Source organism: Theropithecus gelada, chromosome 13 (genome assembly GCF_003255815.1).
Source record: "Theropithecus gelada isolate Dixy chromosome 13, Tgel_1.0, whole genome shotgun sequence".
In the NCBI taxonomy this organism is placed as follows: domain Eukaryota; kingdom Metazoa; phylum Chordata; class Mammalia; order Primates; family Cercopithecidae; genus Theropithecus; species Theropithecus gelada.
Window position 1 is genome coordinate 69,006,026 of NC_037681.1, and position 19,494 is coordinate 69,025,519.

Consider the following 19,494-nt stretch of genomic DNA (forward strand, 5'->3'; position numbering starts at 1 on the left):
ATCTTACATTGCTAAAATTGTTGACGTCTTTTGGTTTTACCAGATTGCCATTAATCCAAGGTTGAGCAAATAGAATGAGGGAGATTGTCAGTGTTACTACTCTTATGAAAGTAGCAGTTGAAACACTCATACCTTAGGTTTGTAAGTTTACTGCAGATGTAATTTCTTAGCATTTATTCTTATGAGGCCAGTTTGGTGTTCTCGTCTTGAGATTTAGAGATGAGTTTTTTTCCCTTATGGTTTTATATGGTGAGGCAAGATTGTTATTGCTCTAAGGTGGATAATCTGGTACTTTTGAACGCTGTGATTAAGAGGTTGCTGCTTTTTTTTTTTTTTTTTTAGGGGTAGAGGTAGTGATTGAGTCTTTAAGTCTTGTATGTATATAGACTAACACTCCACAAATGTATGTATTGAGGCAGTAACAGTAGAATGGGTAGAAGGGAAGGAGAAGGCACACAGTGACTCTGAAGGAGTGCAGTATGGCCAGAAGAGCACAGGCTTCAGATTGAAGCCCAGGCTTGAATTCTTTGGTTGCCTTTAATAAATCTATGATTTTCGGCACAATTTTTAACCTTGTAATCTTAGTTTCTCCATCAGCAAAGTGACAATGAGCCTTTGAGGTTTGTTGTGAGGATTCTATGGGATCATGTAAAAGTGCCTAGAGCCATATTTCCCATGTAATGAACAGTTGCCATAGTTATATGTTAATAGTTTTCCTATATACATTTTCCTACATAGAATAATTCACTTGAGTGTTAGTGTTAAAATAAAGGAGGCAACAGAGAAGGTATAACACGTATGTGTTAGAATCACTCGGGAAACTTTTTCAAGATATACGTGCCAGGCCGGGCACGGTGGCTCACGCCTGTAATCGCAGCACTTTGGGAAGCTGAGGCGGGCGGATCACGAGGTCAGAAGTTCGAGACCAGCCTGGCCAGCATGGTGAAACACTGTCTCTACTGAAAATACAAAAAATTAGCCCGGCATGGTGGCGGCACGGCTATAATCCCAGCTACTCAGGAGGCTGAGGTGGGAGAATTGCTTGAATCCAGGAGTAGAGGTTGCAGTGAGCCAAGATCATACCATTGCACTCCAGCCTGGGCGACAGAGCAAGACTCCATCTCAAGAGAAAAAAAAAAAGATGTACATGCCCTGGAAATTCTGAAAGACCCTTGGGGAGACAATAGTTATTTGTACTTCAAACATGTTCTTCAGATTCTTAATATCCCTGCCTAGGACTGTTGAGCAGAGGTTTGGGTGTGATACTTGAGAATTAATTTTAATTAAAGCTCATCAAATTTGGAAGCACTGAGGACCCCGAATATGTCATTCTGCAGTGTTCCTTATGCACTTCTTGTTGTTCAAACATGATGGATATTTAATTTCTTTTTATATGGCTACTCCATTTTCAAAGGGCTTTTAAATCACTGATTCAAATTAGATTAGTAGGTGACTTCTTCTTAAGTGAGAAGTGAAACTACAAAAAAAGCAGAAAAAGGGTGGTGACTGATGTTTGAACACAGTTTCATTGTTAGGCTGTTCCTTGAATAGTCTCAGTTCTATGTATTACATGAAAACAAATGCTTATTATTAGATCTTTTAAATAGTGCTATTCTTCTATGTAGAATGAGTTCATATTAGTAAAAAATTAAAAGAAAGGGATTTTTAAATAATCTTTGAGAATTTTCCTATTCATTTATAATAGCTTTATTTTATATTTTTTTAACTTAGAAATTTGTATGAACTTTTGTATAAACTTACCTTTGTGGATGCTGTTACAAAATTTATTACAATTTCTTATGGAGTTTAGCAACTCCGACTCATGAAATTGCTGTAACTCTGATTTCCCAAACCAAAAGATCAAATTGAAATTATATTTATGAGCTTATTTTATATTGCTGGAGCTTTCTAGGTCTGCTCCGTCCTCCAACAGAACTACTCATGAATTCATCTGCAAACAATAGTAAGCCTTATCTGTTCTTTTCTCTCTCTTTTTAAAGCTTTCCTGCTCATTACAATATTTGCAGTTTCAACTTGTGTCGCATAGGAAAAGTTAAATGATGAACTGTATACCTTTTGCAGGATTGTTTGAGAATGGTGAACACGTAGAAGAGACAAGCTTCTAAGGTGATAGAGAATCTGTGTACCTTAGGATGTTTCTCTAAAGGATGAAAGTTATGTGGACATAACTTATTCTTTCCATCAGAAAAGTGGAGAATCTTCTTCTCAGTTGAGTCAAGAACAGAAGACTGTCTTTGATGAAGATCTGCAGAAGAAGATCGAAGAGAATGAACGGTTGCATATACAAGTGAGAAAATCTGGTTTTCCATATGAATTAAAAAATAGGTCTGTGATCTGTTAATGTGGAAAAGCGAATGCAGCTGGAGTGTTTCGTGTCTGCGTGGGTGTTTTAATGTCTTCTGTGATCTTCAAGTATATATGTCAGTGTCACTTATTCATTTCTTAAATATCACACAATCTTAATGTGGATGTGTGCTTTGAAGTATATTCATTTGTTCAGAAGACAGCAGAATGGCTTTATAATTTAACAGTGCAAAAATATACTGAGCATTATTCATTTTATATAGGAAGTGATTACATGTATCATTTAAATGGGAACTTACCAATAAGTGGTGTTTGCTTTTTTCCATCCCCGCCCCCCCCGCCTTTTTTTTTTTTAACTGATGTTTAGGTCTTTAATTTACTGGTGTTTAGTTGGTTTTTATCCCTACTCCTGTTAAACTGTAAGGTCTCTGAGGGTATGAACCATGTATGTTCTCTGTGTCCAATCCCTGGACAGTGTCTTACTTATGTCAGGTGCTCAGATATTTATGGAATGTTGGAAAGTTAGTGCCTGCCCCCAAACCATTGAGCATATTCTAAGATTCATAGTGGGCCAGGCGCAGTGACTTACGCCTGTAATCCCAGCACTTTGGGAGGCCAAGGCGGGCGGATCATGAGGTCAGGAGATCGAGACCATTCTGGCTAACATGGTGAAACCCCGTGTCTACTAAAAATACAAAAAATTAGCTGGGTGTGGTGTCGGGCGCCTGTAGTCCCAGCTACTTGGGAGGCTGAGGCAGGAAAATGGCGTGAACCCGGGAGGCAGAGCTTGCAGTGAGCCAAGATTGAGCCACAGCACTCCAGCCTGGGCAGCAGGGTGAGGCTCTGTGTCAAAAAAAAAAAAAAAAAAAAAAAAAAAATTTGTAGTGTAGTGTATCCAACTATAACCTCCTGATTTTTTTTTTTTTTTTTTGTCAAATGGTAGGAAACACACTTTTCAGTCTTTAAATGTTAATAAAGTTTTTGACCTCAGTGTATTTTATATCTAAGTATTCATAATTCCTTATTAGTGTTGGACTCTAATTACAGGAAAGAGCTTTACCTGTTTTAGGAATAACACCTGTTTTAATTTTGATTATTTTATGTGAAAGTTAGCTTAGTAGAAAAGTTATACTCTGATCAATTGAATTCTATGAATGCCAGACATTGTTTAAAATAGAAATTCATGAGACTAAGAGGTAGGAGGTGCAGGCTTTAGAGTAGGTTTCCTGTGTTCACATCTAAGTTCTACTATATTTTAGCTGTGAGACATTAGACTAGTTATGTAACTCGTTTAAGCTTGAGTTTCCATATCTGTAAAGAGGAATAACAGTAGCTACTTCTGATATACTGTGAGGATTTAATGAGATAATGCCTGTGTGGGTTTAACATAGTCAGTGTATGGAACCATATGGAAGTTGCTCAGTGAATAGTCACTGCTGTTATTTTTCTCATTTATGTATATTAGGATATTGTGAGAAGAGAAAATGGTCTTCTCTTTTTAGTTTTTTGAAGCTGATGAGCAGCACAAGCATGTGGAAGCAGAGCTGAGGAGTCGGCTGGCCACTCTGGAGACAGAAGCAGCCCAGCACCAAGCTGTGGTTGACGGTCTCACCCGGAAGTACATGGAAACCATTGAGAAGCTGCAGAATGACAAGGCTAAACTAGAAGTAAGCCCCATTGTGAGAGCACACTAAAAAATAATTATGACTTTTATATTAATAAATTGTCTGTGCACTTAGAGTTAGTCATTTCTGGTGAGACTATTGCCTGCAAGGTCTTACTAAGTGTGCTCCTATCTGTAGCCTGAGCCATCTACTTTTCTTTTTCTTCTGAAATTCAGGTAAAATCTCAGACTCTAGAAAAGGAAGCCAAGGAATGTCGACTTCGAACAGAAGAATGGTATGTGGAAACTTGAATTCCAAGAGGGTTCTGAAGCAAGACTCAGAAGACATGAGTTTTGGTTGTAGCAGCTCCTCTGTCCTGTCTTACATTTAAAAGGAGGAAATGGGAGTCATCTCCAGGGTCCTTTTCAATTCTGGGATCTCTGGGGCCCTAGGCGTTCTTGATAGGGTGGCCTGTGTATTAGTCCTCAGCCTGCAAGGGTTTGGGGCTGTGGCAGATAGTGTTCTGGAGCTCTGTACTGAAGACTGGAGACTTTCTGTTTGAAACTACTCTAAACAGAAGGGGCCTCTGATAGTCCCAGGAAGGAAAACTCATAATCACCATATCAATCTTTTAATGGTACATTTTGAATAAAATAGAGGTTACATGATCTAATTTGAAGAGATATAAATCTTAAAATCAAAATATTAGTAATGTATGGTAAAGGTATACTCCAACGTTTATTTGATAATAATATTGTAGTTTTTAATAGGATCAACTAAGTGAATTTCTCTCAATTTTGTTGCATTGTTAGAATTACATGCATGATTTAGATGTGTACCTGCGTGCATAATTGAACCAAACCCAGAAATTACCAGCTTTTGAGTTCAAGGGGAAAAGAAGGCTAATATAATATGTACTTAAAAAAAGAGTCTACAGTGATACTAGGGTGAATACTTACGTGTTGTAATGAGAACATTTGTGACTTTGAAGTGGCCCTAAGATTACTTTGAGCTTGGGGAAATAAATGCAAGGTTGGCTAAGACACTGGAACCATGATAAATTCCTCCAGACTTCCACATCATTCTCCAGGAGTCCCTGGGACTTGAGAAGCCAGGTTAGCATTTTTGTTATCTTCATCTTTTAACAACTCTCTGCCAAGAGTATCCCAAATGTCAGGTGCAGTTCTATGGAAGTCTACTACCAGCTGTTGAGGTAACGGATAAATGGGGATTCACTCAATGATTGGTGATAATGTGGTTTTGCATTTTTTTCTTGCAGTCAATTACAGTTAAAGAATCTTCATGAAGATTTGTCAGGTAGATTAGAGGAATCCTTATCAATCATCAATGAAAAAGTACCTTTTAATGATACAAGTAGGTATTATATATAGTTTTCCATTATTTGTAACTTTGAATCTCTCTGTGGTAGCCAACTAATTAATTTCTGATCTTTTGGGCAAAAAATTTAATTGGCCCAACAGAGGATTGCTTTCTTTTTGTTCATTTGATCAGCCATGGCAATCATATTTAACAAGAAGATTTTAAATTGTCATATAACTACTCCAAAGCCGGTCTGCTTGGAAGAAGCCCAAATCCACATTTTTTGATTGCATGTATTTAGCATTTCCCAAGGTAAAAAACAACCTGCACATAAAATAGTTGAATATTTGTACAAGAAAAATTGTTGATTGGGGTAGGGGAAATGAGGCTTGGCGGTGGGAGTTAAATCTTCTCAAAGTGATGTCTTACCCCTTGGTCAATTCCCAGCAATAGCTAGGAAGCTAACTTGGTTAAGCCTTGCTTCCTGTGCACCCTGGGAATGGTTTGGTAATTTACATTCCCAAGAACAGCAAAAAAGAAGTTAAAAAATACTACTTTACTTGTGTAATAGGTGCCAAATTTGCAGCCTTTAGGTAAGAAGTCAAAACCTCAAAAGCAAAGAAAATATTTGCTTGTTTGGATTTTGAAACTTACATTCAAATTGATGCACATTTCCTTTTTCTGTAATCACATGATTGAAATTAATATTTTACTTCCCCTAAATTTGTTTAGGGAAGACCTAAAAAAAGAGGAAAAAAAAAAAAGAAAAATAGCAGTTCGATTTAGGATTAAAATCAGCCCATGTCATCATTATATCAAAAATTTAAACTCCTCCTTGAAAATAACACCTGTTTCTAGCTTCTACATTAATGTAAATACTACTGGATTCACTGGATTTGAAACTGTGGCATTACATTTTCCCTTTAAGCCTTGTCTCAATCATTAGGTTCTAATAATTTCCTTCTGAATCATGGATTTATCCTTCCTTTTGTAATACTAGTTGTCACCCTGTTTTAGGTCCCTTTCATGTCACATGTGGATTATTACTTTTAGTCCTGAAATATTTAAAGATCATTTGCCGAGTGCCTAGACAAGTCCGTAGCTGGTGGTGTGGTGTGGGGAAGCCTTCCCAGAGAAAGGGTGCTTTGAGCTGGGCCTGGATGTGTGAGCAGGTTTTATTGGGCCGAGATAAGGGTAAAATCTAAGGAATTACTTGAAGTATGGTATATAGGACAAAAGGTGTCATCATGCCCTCAGGAGCAGTAATCCAGTATGACAGGAGGCTTAGGGTGGGTGGGATATGCAGGGCAGGGACATGTTAAGTTCTGAAAGGTATGGTGGGACTGGACCCTCGTGTTCTGGTCTAAGGACTGGGAACTTAATTCATAAGGCCATGGGGTTGTTGGAGAAGTTTTTGAGCCAGGGAACATCATGTTGCTATATGTGTACTCACAAGGTTAATCTGGCAACAGAGTGTAGATTGCCTTGGAGTGGGACAAGGGAGTCAAAGACTATTGTGATGATAGTTCTGGTGTGCTATTATGGAGGCTTAGCCTGGGTTGTTAGGGAGACGTGGAAGATCTTGTGGAAGGAGAGGGAACAGATTGGTCCTTTCAAGACACGGGAGAAGGAGGCAGTGATGGGGAAGATGGTGATGCAGTTGACTGAAAGAAAAGAGGTAGACAAGGAACAGGTTTGTGGGAGAGACGAGGTTAACTTTGTTGTTGTTTAATGTTCTGACAGATGGGTTCATATGTATCTATATAACTGTTGATGTATGCCTTTCTAAATGAAAGACTAGACTTCAGGAGAGAAACTGATGTCAACACTATTGGGCTGGAGAAGCCCTCATGTTGGGAGTGGTGGGTGCACAGTGCAGTCAGGCTTGTGTAGGGTCCTTGGTGAGTTCTCCATCCCAGTGATCAGGAGGCGGAGAGGAGCTGTGGAAACGGGGTGAGGTAGAAGCTGGAGAAGGGAGTTTCAGCAGTTTCAGCCTGATGGTGCAGGTCATTCGCACATTGCTGTAGAGAGGTCAGAGGGTGATGCAGCAAGGCGACTGGGTTTGGTGACTGGATTTTGTGGCCTCGAGAGGACTAGTATACTTTGCGAGGAGCGCTTCTATGCAGGGTGTAGGTTGACACTAGATTGCCAGGACAGGGAGTTGAGGTGAGTGGGTGCTGAGGAAACAGGCAGAGCAATGCTATTTTTTGAGCAGTGGGAATGAAGGAAATGGAGAAGCATGAGAGCCTGACAGGCAAAGTGAAAGAAAAGGCTGCGTGTGCTGGGGACAGGAGTCAGGGCAGAGAATTAAGTGTGATTAGTAATGGAAGAGACTCACTGTGGAGACAGAGTTAAGTGAGCTGCAGCAAATGCTTTATTTGTAATGAGGAGATACTGAAGATAGAAGCAGGGAGTGATTGTGTCCTAAGGTCCTGAGGGGATCAGAAGCAGAAGGGCCCAGGAGGACGGTTAGCTGAGGAAAGGATATGCAAGCAGTAGACCAAGGTGGAGGGTGGGGAGTGTAAGAACTCTTTTGCTTTGGCTGTGATTTTTTTGGTAGAGTAGGGAGAGGCTATCCTGTCCATTGGGTAGCAGGGAGTAGAGGAGGAATGATATTAGGAGCTTAAAACAGAAAAGGTTTGGGATAGATGTCATGGGAAATAAAATAGGCACACGGCAATGAAATTGTGGATTACTGAGTAGAGTTGAAGCCCCCTGGAGTTAAGCAGAGTAAATTGTAGTGGACCTTACTTGGGATTTGTGTTAGCAAAAGCGTTGTTGAAGTAATGGACCAGGCTGGGAAGCAAAACAAGCAAGGCTGAAAGATGGCTGATAGAAGTGTCCTGAGGTGTTGATGGACAGGAGACCAAGCTGGTCATGCATAGCCCAGTGAGTAGCAATGGAGACATAAGAGGGAACTGTGTGAGTATGCCACAGGAACATTCCGAATCATATTTTGGCACTGGGGTCATTCTGACTGAGAACCTGGGCAGAGAAGGGCAGGTTTGAGTGGCTGAAGGGATGAGTAGAGATGAGGAAAGATGCAGCTCATTAAGGAGGAGGTTGAGGAGGTATGGCTAGGTGTGAGGAAGCTACCAGAGGTTAGCGACAGACCAGGATAGAGAGGAAGACTGAGAAAGATAGTGATGCCATCCAGGAAAGTTAGGATTGAGTCATTGAGATCCACAGTGGCAGACAGTGATAGATTTTTCCGGTAGTGTACTGTCAGGAAAACAGTGGTATTTTTTGCTGATTAGTGTGGTGGCTTTGTGGAGGGTTATTTTAGAAGGGAGAATGACTGAAAACAGCAAGAACATCATGAGCCTTTCTAAGTAGTCTTGATAAGCCCGAAAGCAGTGTTTGAAATGATTTCTTAGAAATGGAAACACCGGATTTGTTTGGGTTTTTTTAAGCCTGAAGTTAAAAAAAGATGGGAAGTATTACTTTATCTGAGAAACCACTGATTCTATGTAAATTCTGTTATTCTGTATTGTTCATTATTTTAAATTCTTATGCAAAGCTGATTTTGCTTCAGAGCATTCATTATATTGCATTTAAGCTATTTTCTGGTATATGTGAAATGAGAGACTTAATGTACATTATTTTTCTTTTGTAGAATATAGTCAGTATAACGCTCTGAACGTTCCACTCCACAATAGGAGACACCAGGTAAAGAATGAAGTACATGTTTTTATTTTCAGTTATGTATACATCAAACTTTCCAGAAACAAGAATTAGTTGTTTGGACCTCTGTTTAGTGCATTCAGTCATTGTGTTTAACTGTTGCTTTACGTGTTTCTCATACATTTATTCAAATGTAGCTTGCTTTTTATTACATTCATAAGTAAAACAGATTTTTGCTCTCTTGTCTGATAACATTAGAAATAAGTAATGAGATGCATTAATGGTTTGAGTCATACTTTCTTGTAGGTTGGTACACCTATATTATACTTAAGTGTTCTGGGTTAAGTACAGGAGGTGTATTTGCCAAACTGGTGGCTTTCTAATTTAGTTAGATAGGAATATTAAAATTCAAGTGGGAGCAGATGAATTTAAATTAAGGAATAATCACGCTAGGATTCAAATGTTTTCTCCAGAAGAGACTCAATAAAGTTCTTTTAGGATAATAATTTGAGAGTTGGCTTTAACTGTGTATTTTTCATTTTAAAGCTAAAGATGCGAGATATTGCTGGGCAGGCCCTGGCTTTTGTTCAGGATCTTGTGACGGCTCTTCTAAACTTTCATACCTACACAGAACAGAGGATTCAGATTTTTCCTGTTGATTCTGCCATCGACACTATATCTCCATTGAATCAGAAGGTAAATTTAATTCAGAATACATTTTGTTTGCCCTGAAAAAAATAGGGAGATATTATTTGTTTTCGGACCTCTTCTGTGCACCATCCAAGAACTGCAAAGGACATGAAAAAAACCCAAAGTCATAGTTTTTACTCTCAAAATAAAATATGGCAAAAATGGAGATTCTTAAGAAATTGCATACTAGGAAAGTGTATTAGTCCGTTTTCACACTGCTGATAAGGACATACCGGAGACTGAGCAATTTACAAAAGAAAGAGGTTTATTAGACTTAACAGTTCCACATGGCTGGGGAGGCCTCACAATCAAGGCAAGGAGGAGCAAGTCACATCTTTCGTGGATGGCGGCAGGCAAAAAGAGAGCTTGTGCAGGGAAACTCCCATTTTTAAAACCATCAGATCTCATGAGAACCATTCTCTATTGTGAGAACAGTGCAGGGAAGACCCATCGCCATGATTCAGTCGTCTCCCACTGGGTCCCTCCCATAACGTGGGAACTATGGGAGCTAGAAGATGAGATTTGGGTAGGGACATAGAGACAAACCATATCAGGGAGGTTTTTTTTTTCCTTTCTTTCTTTCTTTTTTTTTTTTTTTTTATTGAGGCAGAGTCTTGCTCTGTCACCCAGGCTGGGGTGCAACAGTGTGATCTTGGTTCACTGCAGCCTCCGCCTCCTGGACTCAAGTGATCCTGCCACTTCAGCCTCCCAACTAGCTGGGACTACAGGTGTGCACCACCACACTGGCTAATTTTTTTTTTTCTTTTTTTCCCTATTTTTAGTAGAGCCAGGGTTTTGCCATGTTGGCCAGGCTGGTCTCAAACTCCTGACCTCAAGTGATCCGCCTGCCTCAGCCTCCCAGGGATTATAGGTGTAAGCCACTGTGCCTGGCCTTAGGGAAGTTTTTAAAAGACCTCAGTGTGAGCGAGTGAGTGGTATGGCCAGTAAGTGGTATGAGATCACCAGAGAATGGAAGTCGCTGTAGGCGGTTCTGTCTGGGAAAGATTCTTTGGGGATTTGAATGGGTCTTGAAAAATTAGCAGGGTTTGAATAGGGGAGGGGAGAAGTGGGATACGCTTTTTCCCCCGGAAGAGAATGACATGAACGAAATCATGGAGCAGGAAAGCATAGGGAGTGTGGGTGTTGGGAACAGGGGAGGCATGCGGAGGGAATAATGAGCAAACTGTCTTGACTGGAATGTGAAGTCCTCGGAAAGGGAGGAATGGGAAGTAAGGTTGAAAGAGAAAAAATGGCTCCAGATTCTAAAAGGCCTCTAAGGGCAGGCCAAGACATAGACCTTTACTTTGTTTGTAGGATTGAGGCCTCTATAGCTTTTTGATCGGGGGTGACATAAAAGTGCCATTTTATTGTTGGAAAAATTAATTTGCTGGCATTTCTCTCCCCGATGTAGTGTAACTTTCATCATTGGGCATGTTTAGGAGTAAAACAACCTGTGTGGTATAGTTGACCTTTTTCCTTCCTGCTGAGTTATGGAGTGGGAGACAAACTGCTTATCCAGTTGAGCTTGGGGGGCATTTTCAGGGTTTGTGAAGTTCAGACAGGGTTTAAAAATGTCACTTCCTTCAGTCCATGTGCTTTTTTTTAGCCATTAGATTTTGCTTCTTTTTTCTCCCCTGCTAAGTCTAAAAAACAATAAAAGGTAGCTTACAAAATTTCATTTAACTGAAAAGGATAAAATAAATGTTGTGAGTATATTAGCTATGTATTGCTATGTAATAAATTACCCCAAAACTTAGTAGTTTAAAACAACAAACATTTACTATCTCACAGTGGCTGCGGGTCAAGAATGGAGGAGCTAGCTAGCTGGCTCATGATCTCTCATGAGATTTCAGTCAGGTTGTCACTGGAGCTGGGGGATTTGCATCCCAGGTGGCCCACTCACAGGCCTGCTGAGTTAGTGCTAGTTGTTGGCTGGGAACCTCAGTTTCTTATTGCCTGGCTCTTTGAGTGTCCTCATAAATGGCAGCTAGCATTTCTCATAGCGAGCGATCTAAGAGCAAGGTGGAAGCCACAGTGCCTTTTATGACATAGCCTGGGTAGTCACACATCATCACTACTCCAGTATCGTATTGGTCACACAGACCAGACCACCTTGAAACAATGTGAGACGGTAGTACACAAAACCAAAAATACCAGGAAGTGGGGACAATTGAGACCATCTTAGAAGCTGACTCTCACAGGGTGGAAATTGAGGGAAATTGCTATACATGTGTGCTCTAAGTGCCTCATGATGTGGCAGTCTGAAATGTGAGTCATGCCGTTCGTCCTACATAACCTCATTCTTATTCCTTGCTTCTTTTGTGCATCATGCAGTATTTTCAGGGTTTGAATAGTGTTTATGTCTGTGGTTCCCAAGACTTGGACTTAGGAGTCAGACTTCCTGGGTTCCCAGTCCATTTCTGCCACTTTCTCAGTTATGTCCTCTTGGGAAATAAACTTACTCTCTCTGTATTCAGTTTTCTCATCTTTAAAATGGGAGATAGAATACCTGCCTCACAGGTAAATGTATTTGAGGATTCGATAAGATAATACATGTAAAACACTAAAAACAGTGCGTGGTGTGTAATACTAGCACCCAATAAAGATTTGGTCTTAGGATCATCATCATTATGCTTTACACATAGGAAGCCATCAGTAGGTGCTTGGCTTTCATCAGTTTTGGTCTGACTCTATACATCTATTGAAGTTTGTAAAAATTAAACAGTGGGCCTTTGAAATGTTCTTTAATATCACTGTGGGAGAAAGCTTTCAGAAGACCTGGATAGGGAAGACAGTACTGCAACAGTTTAATGTAGTTATGCTTTCTTTTATACTTCCTGTAATATTAAAAAATATTTTCTGACCAGACACAGTAGCTCACACCTGTAATCCTAGTACTTTGGGTGGCTGAGGCGGGTGGATCGCTTGACCTCAGGAGTTCAAGACCAGCCTGGGCAACATGGTGAAACCCCATCTCTACAAAAAAATACAAAAATTACCCAGGTGTGATGACTTGTACCTATAGTCCCAGCTACTTGGTGGGCTGAGGTGGGAGGATCCCTTGAGCCCAGGAGGTAGAGGTTGCAGTGAGCCAAGATCGTGCCACTGCATTCCAACTTGGGCAACAGAGTGAGACCCTGTCTAAAGAAAGAAAAAATAATGTGTGTGTGTGTATATATATGTGTGTGTGTGTGTGTATGTGTGTGTGTATGTAAAAGTCCATCTTCACGCTGCAGATAAAGACTTGAAAGACATATCCAAGACTGAGAAGAAAAAGATTTAATTGGACTTATAGTTCCACATGGCTGGGGAGGCCTCAGAATCATGGTGGGAGCAAAAGGCACTTCCTACGTGATGGCGGCAAGAGAAAAATGAAGAAGAAGCAAAAGTGGAAACCCCTGATAAACATGTCAGATCTTGTGAGACTTACTATTGTGAGACTAGCCCAGGAAAGACTGGCCCCCATGATTCAGTTACCTCCCACTGGATACCTCCCACAACATTAGGAATTCTGGGAGATACAATTGAAGTTGAGATTTGGGTGGGGACACAGCCAAACCGTATCGATATATTGAATAGTGTACACACACACACACACACACACACACACACACACGCTAACCAGTGTTGGATAGTATATTCCATCCAATACTGGTTCTTTGTCCATTATTGGAATTTTATTTTAGCTTGTTGCCATGTTATACCCACATAGTGAGAATCAAATATATTAATCTTAATTTGTTTGAAACATTTCATTACTTTGAATAATTCATATATTTCTCAATACTTTACCTTTGGTGCTTTGACCTATAACATCCTATGTGATTTTTCTAATAAGTCTATATTATTGAAGGAGATTCAGAAACCATTTGTTAAAAGACGACTGGAGTGCTTAAACCTGTTCATAGCATCATAAAATAGACTTTTAGACTTGTAAGCTTAGAGTGCATTGTGTTATACAGCTCTAAAGATTGAAGCCCAGAGAGATTAAGTAAGTTACCCGGGGCCATGTATCTCTGTAGTTTGTAGTGGATGGGGTCAGTTGAATCACATTTCTGCAAAATGAGATCTTATATTTCTATACTGAGAAATTGAAATTTGAGCTATTATATAATATTAGATAATTGAGATATTTAATAAATGAAAATAATCTTTTTGCCTATAAATTTTCCAAATGCCTATAGGATTTTTTTTTGAAGCTATTCTTCATACTGAATTAGTCCCTTATAAATATTAAGGTTATCAGTGACAGTTATAAAAAGTTTTTAAGCTGGGCATGTTGGCTAATACCTGTAATCCCAGCACTTTGGGAGGCTGAGGTGGGTGGATCACCTGAGGTCAGGAGTTCAAGACCAGCCTGGCCAACATGGTGAAACCCCATCTCTACTAAAAATACAAAAATTAGCTGGGCGTAGTGGTGTGCATCTGTAGTCCGAGCTACTTGGGACGCTGAGGCAGGAGAATTGCTTGAGAACCCGGGAGGTGGAGGTTGCAGTGAGCCAAGATCCCACCACTGCACTCCAGCTTGGGGGACAGAGTAAGACTCTGTCTCAAAAAAAACAAAAGGTTTCTATATCCTCATTTTGATAATTACATCCTTGGAATTTGTTAACCCCAAATATTGTATACATTTAAAATAAGCTGTCCTCAGTAGGCTTGTTTTTTAAAAATTGGGTATATAACACAAACATTTTTGTCATACAGTCTTGATTTTCAAGTCTTTTTTGTTTGTTTGTTTTTATACTGGGACCCCTATGGAGAAGCAGGTGTTCAGGGAAGCTGACCTGTTGGTCCTAGGTTCTAATGCAGTATTCCCTCCCTATTTCCTCTGATGCCTGGTTATTAATTGTGTCACCCCTCTTCTAGTTCCTCGATTTAGAATGGGATAGGGACTGGGGCGTATCATCTGGGACTATCAGAGGGGAGCATCTGTGTTTGGCTTTTAAGCCAGATTTCCCAAAAAAAGTTTCCAAAACTTGAGCATAGGAGTTTGAGGCTGCAGTGAGCCATTATCAGGTTTATAATTTAGGTTTATAATTTGGTGGATCCATTTAGAAATGTGTTGATGTTTGTTACTTTCCAGTGATTTAATTCACAATACTTTTCCTCCTGTTTAGTTCTCACAATACCTTCATGAAAATGCGTCCTATGTCCGCCCTCTTGAGGAAGGAATGCTTCATTTATTTGAAAGTATCACTGAGGATACTGTGACTGTCTTGGTAATTTTCTTCCTTGTTTTACTTCTGGGAACTGGGAGCTCCTCTTTGTCCAGTAGCACTTTTAACCTTGAAACTATTTTTCTTTTCCAGGAGACAACTGTGAAATTGAAAACTTTTTCAGAACACTTAACCTCCTACATATGTTTTCTTAGGAAGATTCTTCCCTATCAGTTAAAAAGGTAGTTACCCCCAGAGGCCGGGGAACTTGGGAAATTATGGGTGTAACCTGATCTGGGCTGGCATTAATAAAATAGTAAAATGTGCCTCTTGTCATCTGCCTGACTTTTCTGCTCCACAGTTAATTCGCACTTCTGTGAAAAAGGAAAGCATGGTTGAGCAGCATAAAATTAAATTTAAGAAAGCTGAATTTTAGCCTGTCAGTTATGGATTTTCAGTTGTTCTGTACTGTGGTTACCATTATTATCCTTTTGCAGTTAACATCTAGATGGGCGTTAATAATAGTTTCCTTCTACGTTAGGATCTATAAACTTTAGGTTTCTTTGAAATGGCATATTTTCTTGTTTTTGTTATTAGTGACTTGTTATATACTAAAAACCTTATCTACTCTAGCCCTTAAAGGATATGTCATTTAGTAACCTTTGATATTCTACCTTGAGTATTTCTAGAAAGGCAGAAAAGATAATACATATTTTTGGAAATTTGATAATATTGCTTGTAAGTTTTGATACTTTTGGTTTAAAACTACCAAGACACCTATTTCATTTAAATCTTTCCATTCTAAGATTTAGCCCTTGTTTAAAAAAAAAAAGGTCAGGCACAGTAGCTCATGCCTGTAATCCCAGCACTTTGGGAAGCTGAGGTGGGTGGATCACCTGAGGTCAGGAGTTCGAGACCAGCCTGGCCAACTTGGTGAAACCCCATCTCTTCTAAAAATACAAAAATTAACTGGGCACTGTGGTGCATCCCTATAGTCCTAGCTACTTGGGAGGCTGAGGCAGGAGAATTACTCGAACCCGGGAGGCAGAGGTTGCAGTGAGCCAGGATCGCGCGAGTGCACTCCAGCCTAGGCAACAGAGTGAGACTCCATCTCAAAAAAAAAAAAAAAAAAAAAAAAAAATCAAAGAACAATACAACTGGAACATAAGAGAAGTAATATTTTATAATAAAATAAAATTTAGAAAATAAGTAGGTTGGCCAGGTACAGTGGCTCATGCCTGTAGTCCCAGCACTTTGGGAGGCCAAGGAGGGTGGATCACCTGAGGTCAGGAGTTTCAGATCAGCCTTGCCAACATGGCGAAACCCTGTTTCTACTAAAAATATAAAAATTAGCTGGGCGTGGTGGCACACGCCTGTAGTCCCAGCTACTTGGGAAGCTGAGGCAGGAGAATCACTTGAACCTGGGAGGCAGAGGTTGCAGTGAGCCAAAATCACATCACCGCACTCCAGCCTGGGCAACAGACTGAGACTATGTCTCAAAAAAAAAAAAAAAAAAAAAGGTTAATTGCTTAAAGATACTGAAAATAGGCCAGCATGGTGGCACATGCCTATAATCCCAATACCTTGTGAGGTCGAGGCGGGAAATCACTTGAGGCCAGGAATTTGAGAACAGCCTGGGCAGCATAGGGAGACCTGTCTCTACTGAAATAAAAAGAAAACTAACTGGAGGTGGTGGCGTGTGCCTGTAGTCCTAGCTACTTAGGAGGCTAAGATGGAAGAATCACTTGAGCCCAGGAGTTTGAGGCTGCAGTGAGCTATTACTCCAGTCTGGGTGATAGAGTCCCTGTCTCTTTAAAAAAAAAAGAAAAGAAAATATATAAGTAATTATATCATAGCTCCTTGTAAAACTAAAATAGTAAGCTTAGCGTCTCAAACAAAATTTTGTTAAAAAAATTAATATATATTAAGAGACATCTCTCCTAATTCTAACCTTACAAGGTATTTCAGTAACCAAATTCTGTGATTTGTACATATGATAGGATATTGGGAAATACTGGGAATCAGATAATTATGGCCTAAACTAATCATTATGAACTAATAGTTTTATTTTAGATCTTTATATGTTATAGTTCAGTATAAAGATTTTTTGAAAATCGACTCTAGAAGTTTAATATTAAAGTTGAATGTAACTTTGATTTGGCTTATGTTGAAGAAGAATCTGTTCAAGAACCATTGCACAAGTATTTACTATTTGAAAGAGTTATGAATTTTATCTTGCTTCATTTTTTCCACGATTATATTTTTTAAAACACTGGATGAATTCTTTCTTAAGCTAAGATTTCTACTTTTGGAATGTTCTGTCCCATATGCTTTCAGCCTTGCTTCATGAGTTATTAATATTTTTCGGCAATTTTGGGGGCATTGGTTTAAATACCACTGTAATTGACAAGAGGACCTGTTGTTTAGCAGTAAATGGGCTTAGAATGGAATGAAGCTATCTGCTGTAAACAAAGTAGAAGAGAAGTTGCAAGGGAGAGGAAATGAATATGATTATGGTTCCTATGTTACTTTTTCTGGCTTTGTCTAAAAACTTTTTTTTTCTTTGCTTGATTACCTCCACATTTTAAAATGAATAGCTAAGATACTACATTTTAAAAAAACCTTATAATTAAGTTTTCCCAAGTAACTATTTAAAATAAAAAAATGGTAAAATGCATTTTATGAATGTTAAGCATTTACTTTTAAGTTTGAACCTCTAGATTGTAAATCTGTTTGGCTTTTGAAAAACTGTATATACTGGAAAAGATTTTCTAGATTCTCTTGCTAGTGTAAGTGTTAATAATACCAGTTCCTGTTTAATTCATTTTCTTTAGGAATTTAGTCTGTGAAATTTTTTTCCTGTAAATATTTTAATGATTTTTAACATTTTGAATATTTAAAAATATGGCCGGGCACGGTAGTTCATGCCTGTAATTCCAGCACTTTGGGAAGCTGAGGCGGGCGGATCATCCGAGGTCAGGAGTTCCAGACCAACCTGGCCAACACAGTGAAACCCCATCTCTACTGAAAGTACAAAAATTAGCTGGGCATGTAATCCCAGCAGCTCAGGAGGCTGAGGCATGAGAATGGCTTGAACCTGGGAGGCGGAGGTTACAGTGAACCAAGATTGTGCCTCTGTACTCCAGCCTGGTGACAGAGCGAGACTCCGTCTCAAAAAAAAAAAAAGAAAATTAAAAATATTCTAATGTTTTGTGCTGCTCTCAGGATGGAAAGATAATGGACATGTGCCATTTTATCTGTTACTCCATTTAATTCTCTCTTATTCCATTGGTATTTGCAGCAAACAGTGTATGTATCATGATGTAAAAAAATGGAGCCATACAAATGAGATCAAGTTCCTTTTTCTGCAGTTTGTCTCTTTGGATACAGTTATTTGAGAATTCAGTTGACTGCTAATAGCTAATTGAAAATTGTTTGGGTTGCTCACTTCTTGAAAATCTGCCTATTCCTAGTTTAGAAGAAGAATGTGAATCCTCTCTTTGCACATCTGCGTTAAGAGCCAGGAATCTAGAGCTGTCCCAGGACATGAAAAAAATGACAGCTGTGTTTGAGAAGCTGCAGACTTACATAGCTCTTCTTGCCTTGCCAAGTAAGTATGTTTGTTGCTTAGGGGTCAACTTCAAGGACTTAAGAGTACAAGAAGCTGGAAAAGGGAGATGGTTTAGCTAAGTAGAGTGAGAGGAGCATAGGATCTGGTGTCAGGAAAACTTGAATTCAAATACATTTATGACCTTAGGCAAAACTCTTGAGCTCTCTGGACTTCTGGTTTTCCATTTGTATGATGGAGTTAAATGTTGTGATTATTGAGTTAAATTAAGAATGTACGGCGGGGCCAGGTGACACACACCTGTTATCCCAACACGTTGGGAGGCTAAGGTGGGAGGATTGCTTGAGGTCAGGAGTTCACGACCAGCCTGGGCAACACAGGGAGACCCCATCTCTACAAAAAATTTAAAAATTATCCAGGTGAGGTGTGGTAGCACTTCCCTGTAGTCCCAGCTACTCTGGAGGCTGAAGTGGGAGGATCACTTGAGCCAAGGAGGTCAAGGCTGCAATGAGCTATCATCACACCACTGCACTCCAGCCTGGGCAACAAAGCAACACTGTTTGTGAAATAAATAAGTAATAAAAAGAAAGTGTGTAAAATGTCAGGCATTGAACATGCATTAAATATTAATTCCCTTCCCTTCCTTCCTCTTTTTTGTATGGAAAGGAAAAAATCATAAGAATTTTTAGCAGCTTTCCAACAAGTAGCATAGGGGAGCTTTAGTAGTAAAAATGCCATTTGTTCCTGTTTGGCCTAACTTGAAAAAAAAGTATTTTCCGGGCTGGTCGTGGTGGCTCAAGCCTGTAATCCCAGCACTTTGGGAGGCTGAGGTGGGCAGATCACCTGAGGTTAGAAGTTCGAGACCAGCCTGACCAACGTGGAGAAACCTTTTCTCTACTAAAAATACAAAATTAGCTGGGCGTGGTGGTGCATGCCTATAATCCCAGCTACTCGGGAGGCTGAGGCAGGAGAATCGCTTGAACCCGGGAGGCAGAGATTGCAGTGAGGTGAGATTGTGCCATTACACTCCAGCCTGGGCAGCAATAGCGAAACTCCGTCTCAAAAAAAAAAAAAAAAAAAAGTATTTTTGGGTAACTGAATGGAGCTCAGTTTAAATGACATTTTTAAAAATGCCATAATTTTTCTGGTACTATGATTTTTTGTTTAACAGCATTATTGTGATGTATTGGTATTACATACCATACAA

At 39.5% G+C, this 19,494-nt stretch overlaps 1 protein-coding gene across 4 annotated transcripts in view; it reads left to right on the top strand.

The window, feature by feature from the left end:
• PPP1R21 (protein phosphatase 1 regulatory subunit 21) overlaps positions 1-19,494 on the top strand; it is a 70,817-nt gene that overhangs the window by 15,063 nt on the left and 36,260 nt on the right. For all 4 annotated transcript variants that reach the window (XM_025354856.1, XM_025354852.1, XM_025354854.1 and 1 more), the window contains exons 4-12: positions 2,207-2,308; positions 3,828-3,992; positions 4,166-4,224; positions 5,209-5,303; positions 8,866-8,918; positions 9,420-9,569; positions 14,681-14,782; positions 14,873-14,961; positions 18,193-18,329. In XM_025354856.1, the coding sequence (XP_025210641.1) occupies positions 2,207-2,308; positions 3,828-3,992; positions 4,166-4,224; positions 5,209-5,303; positions 8,866-8,918; positions 9,420-9,569; positions 14,681-14,782; positions 14,873-14,961; positions 18,193-18,329 (952 nt within the window). The remainder of the gene's footprint in view (positions 1-2,206; positions 2,309-3,827; positions 3,993-4,165; positions 4,225-5,208; positions 5,304-8,865; positions 8,919-9,419; positions 9,570-14,680; positions 14,783-14,872; positions 14,962-18,192; positions 18,330-19,494) is intronic.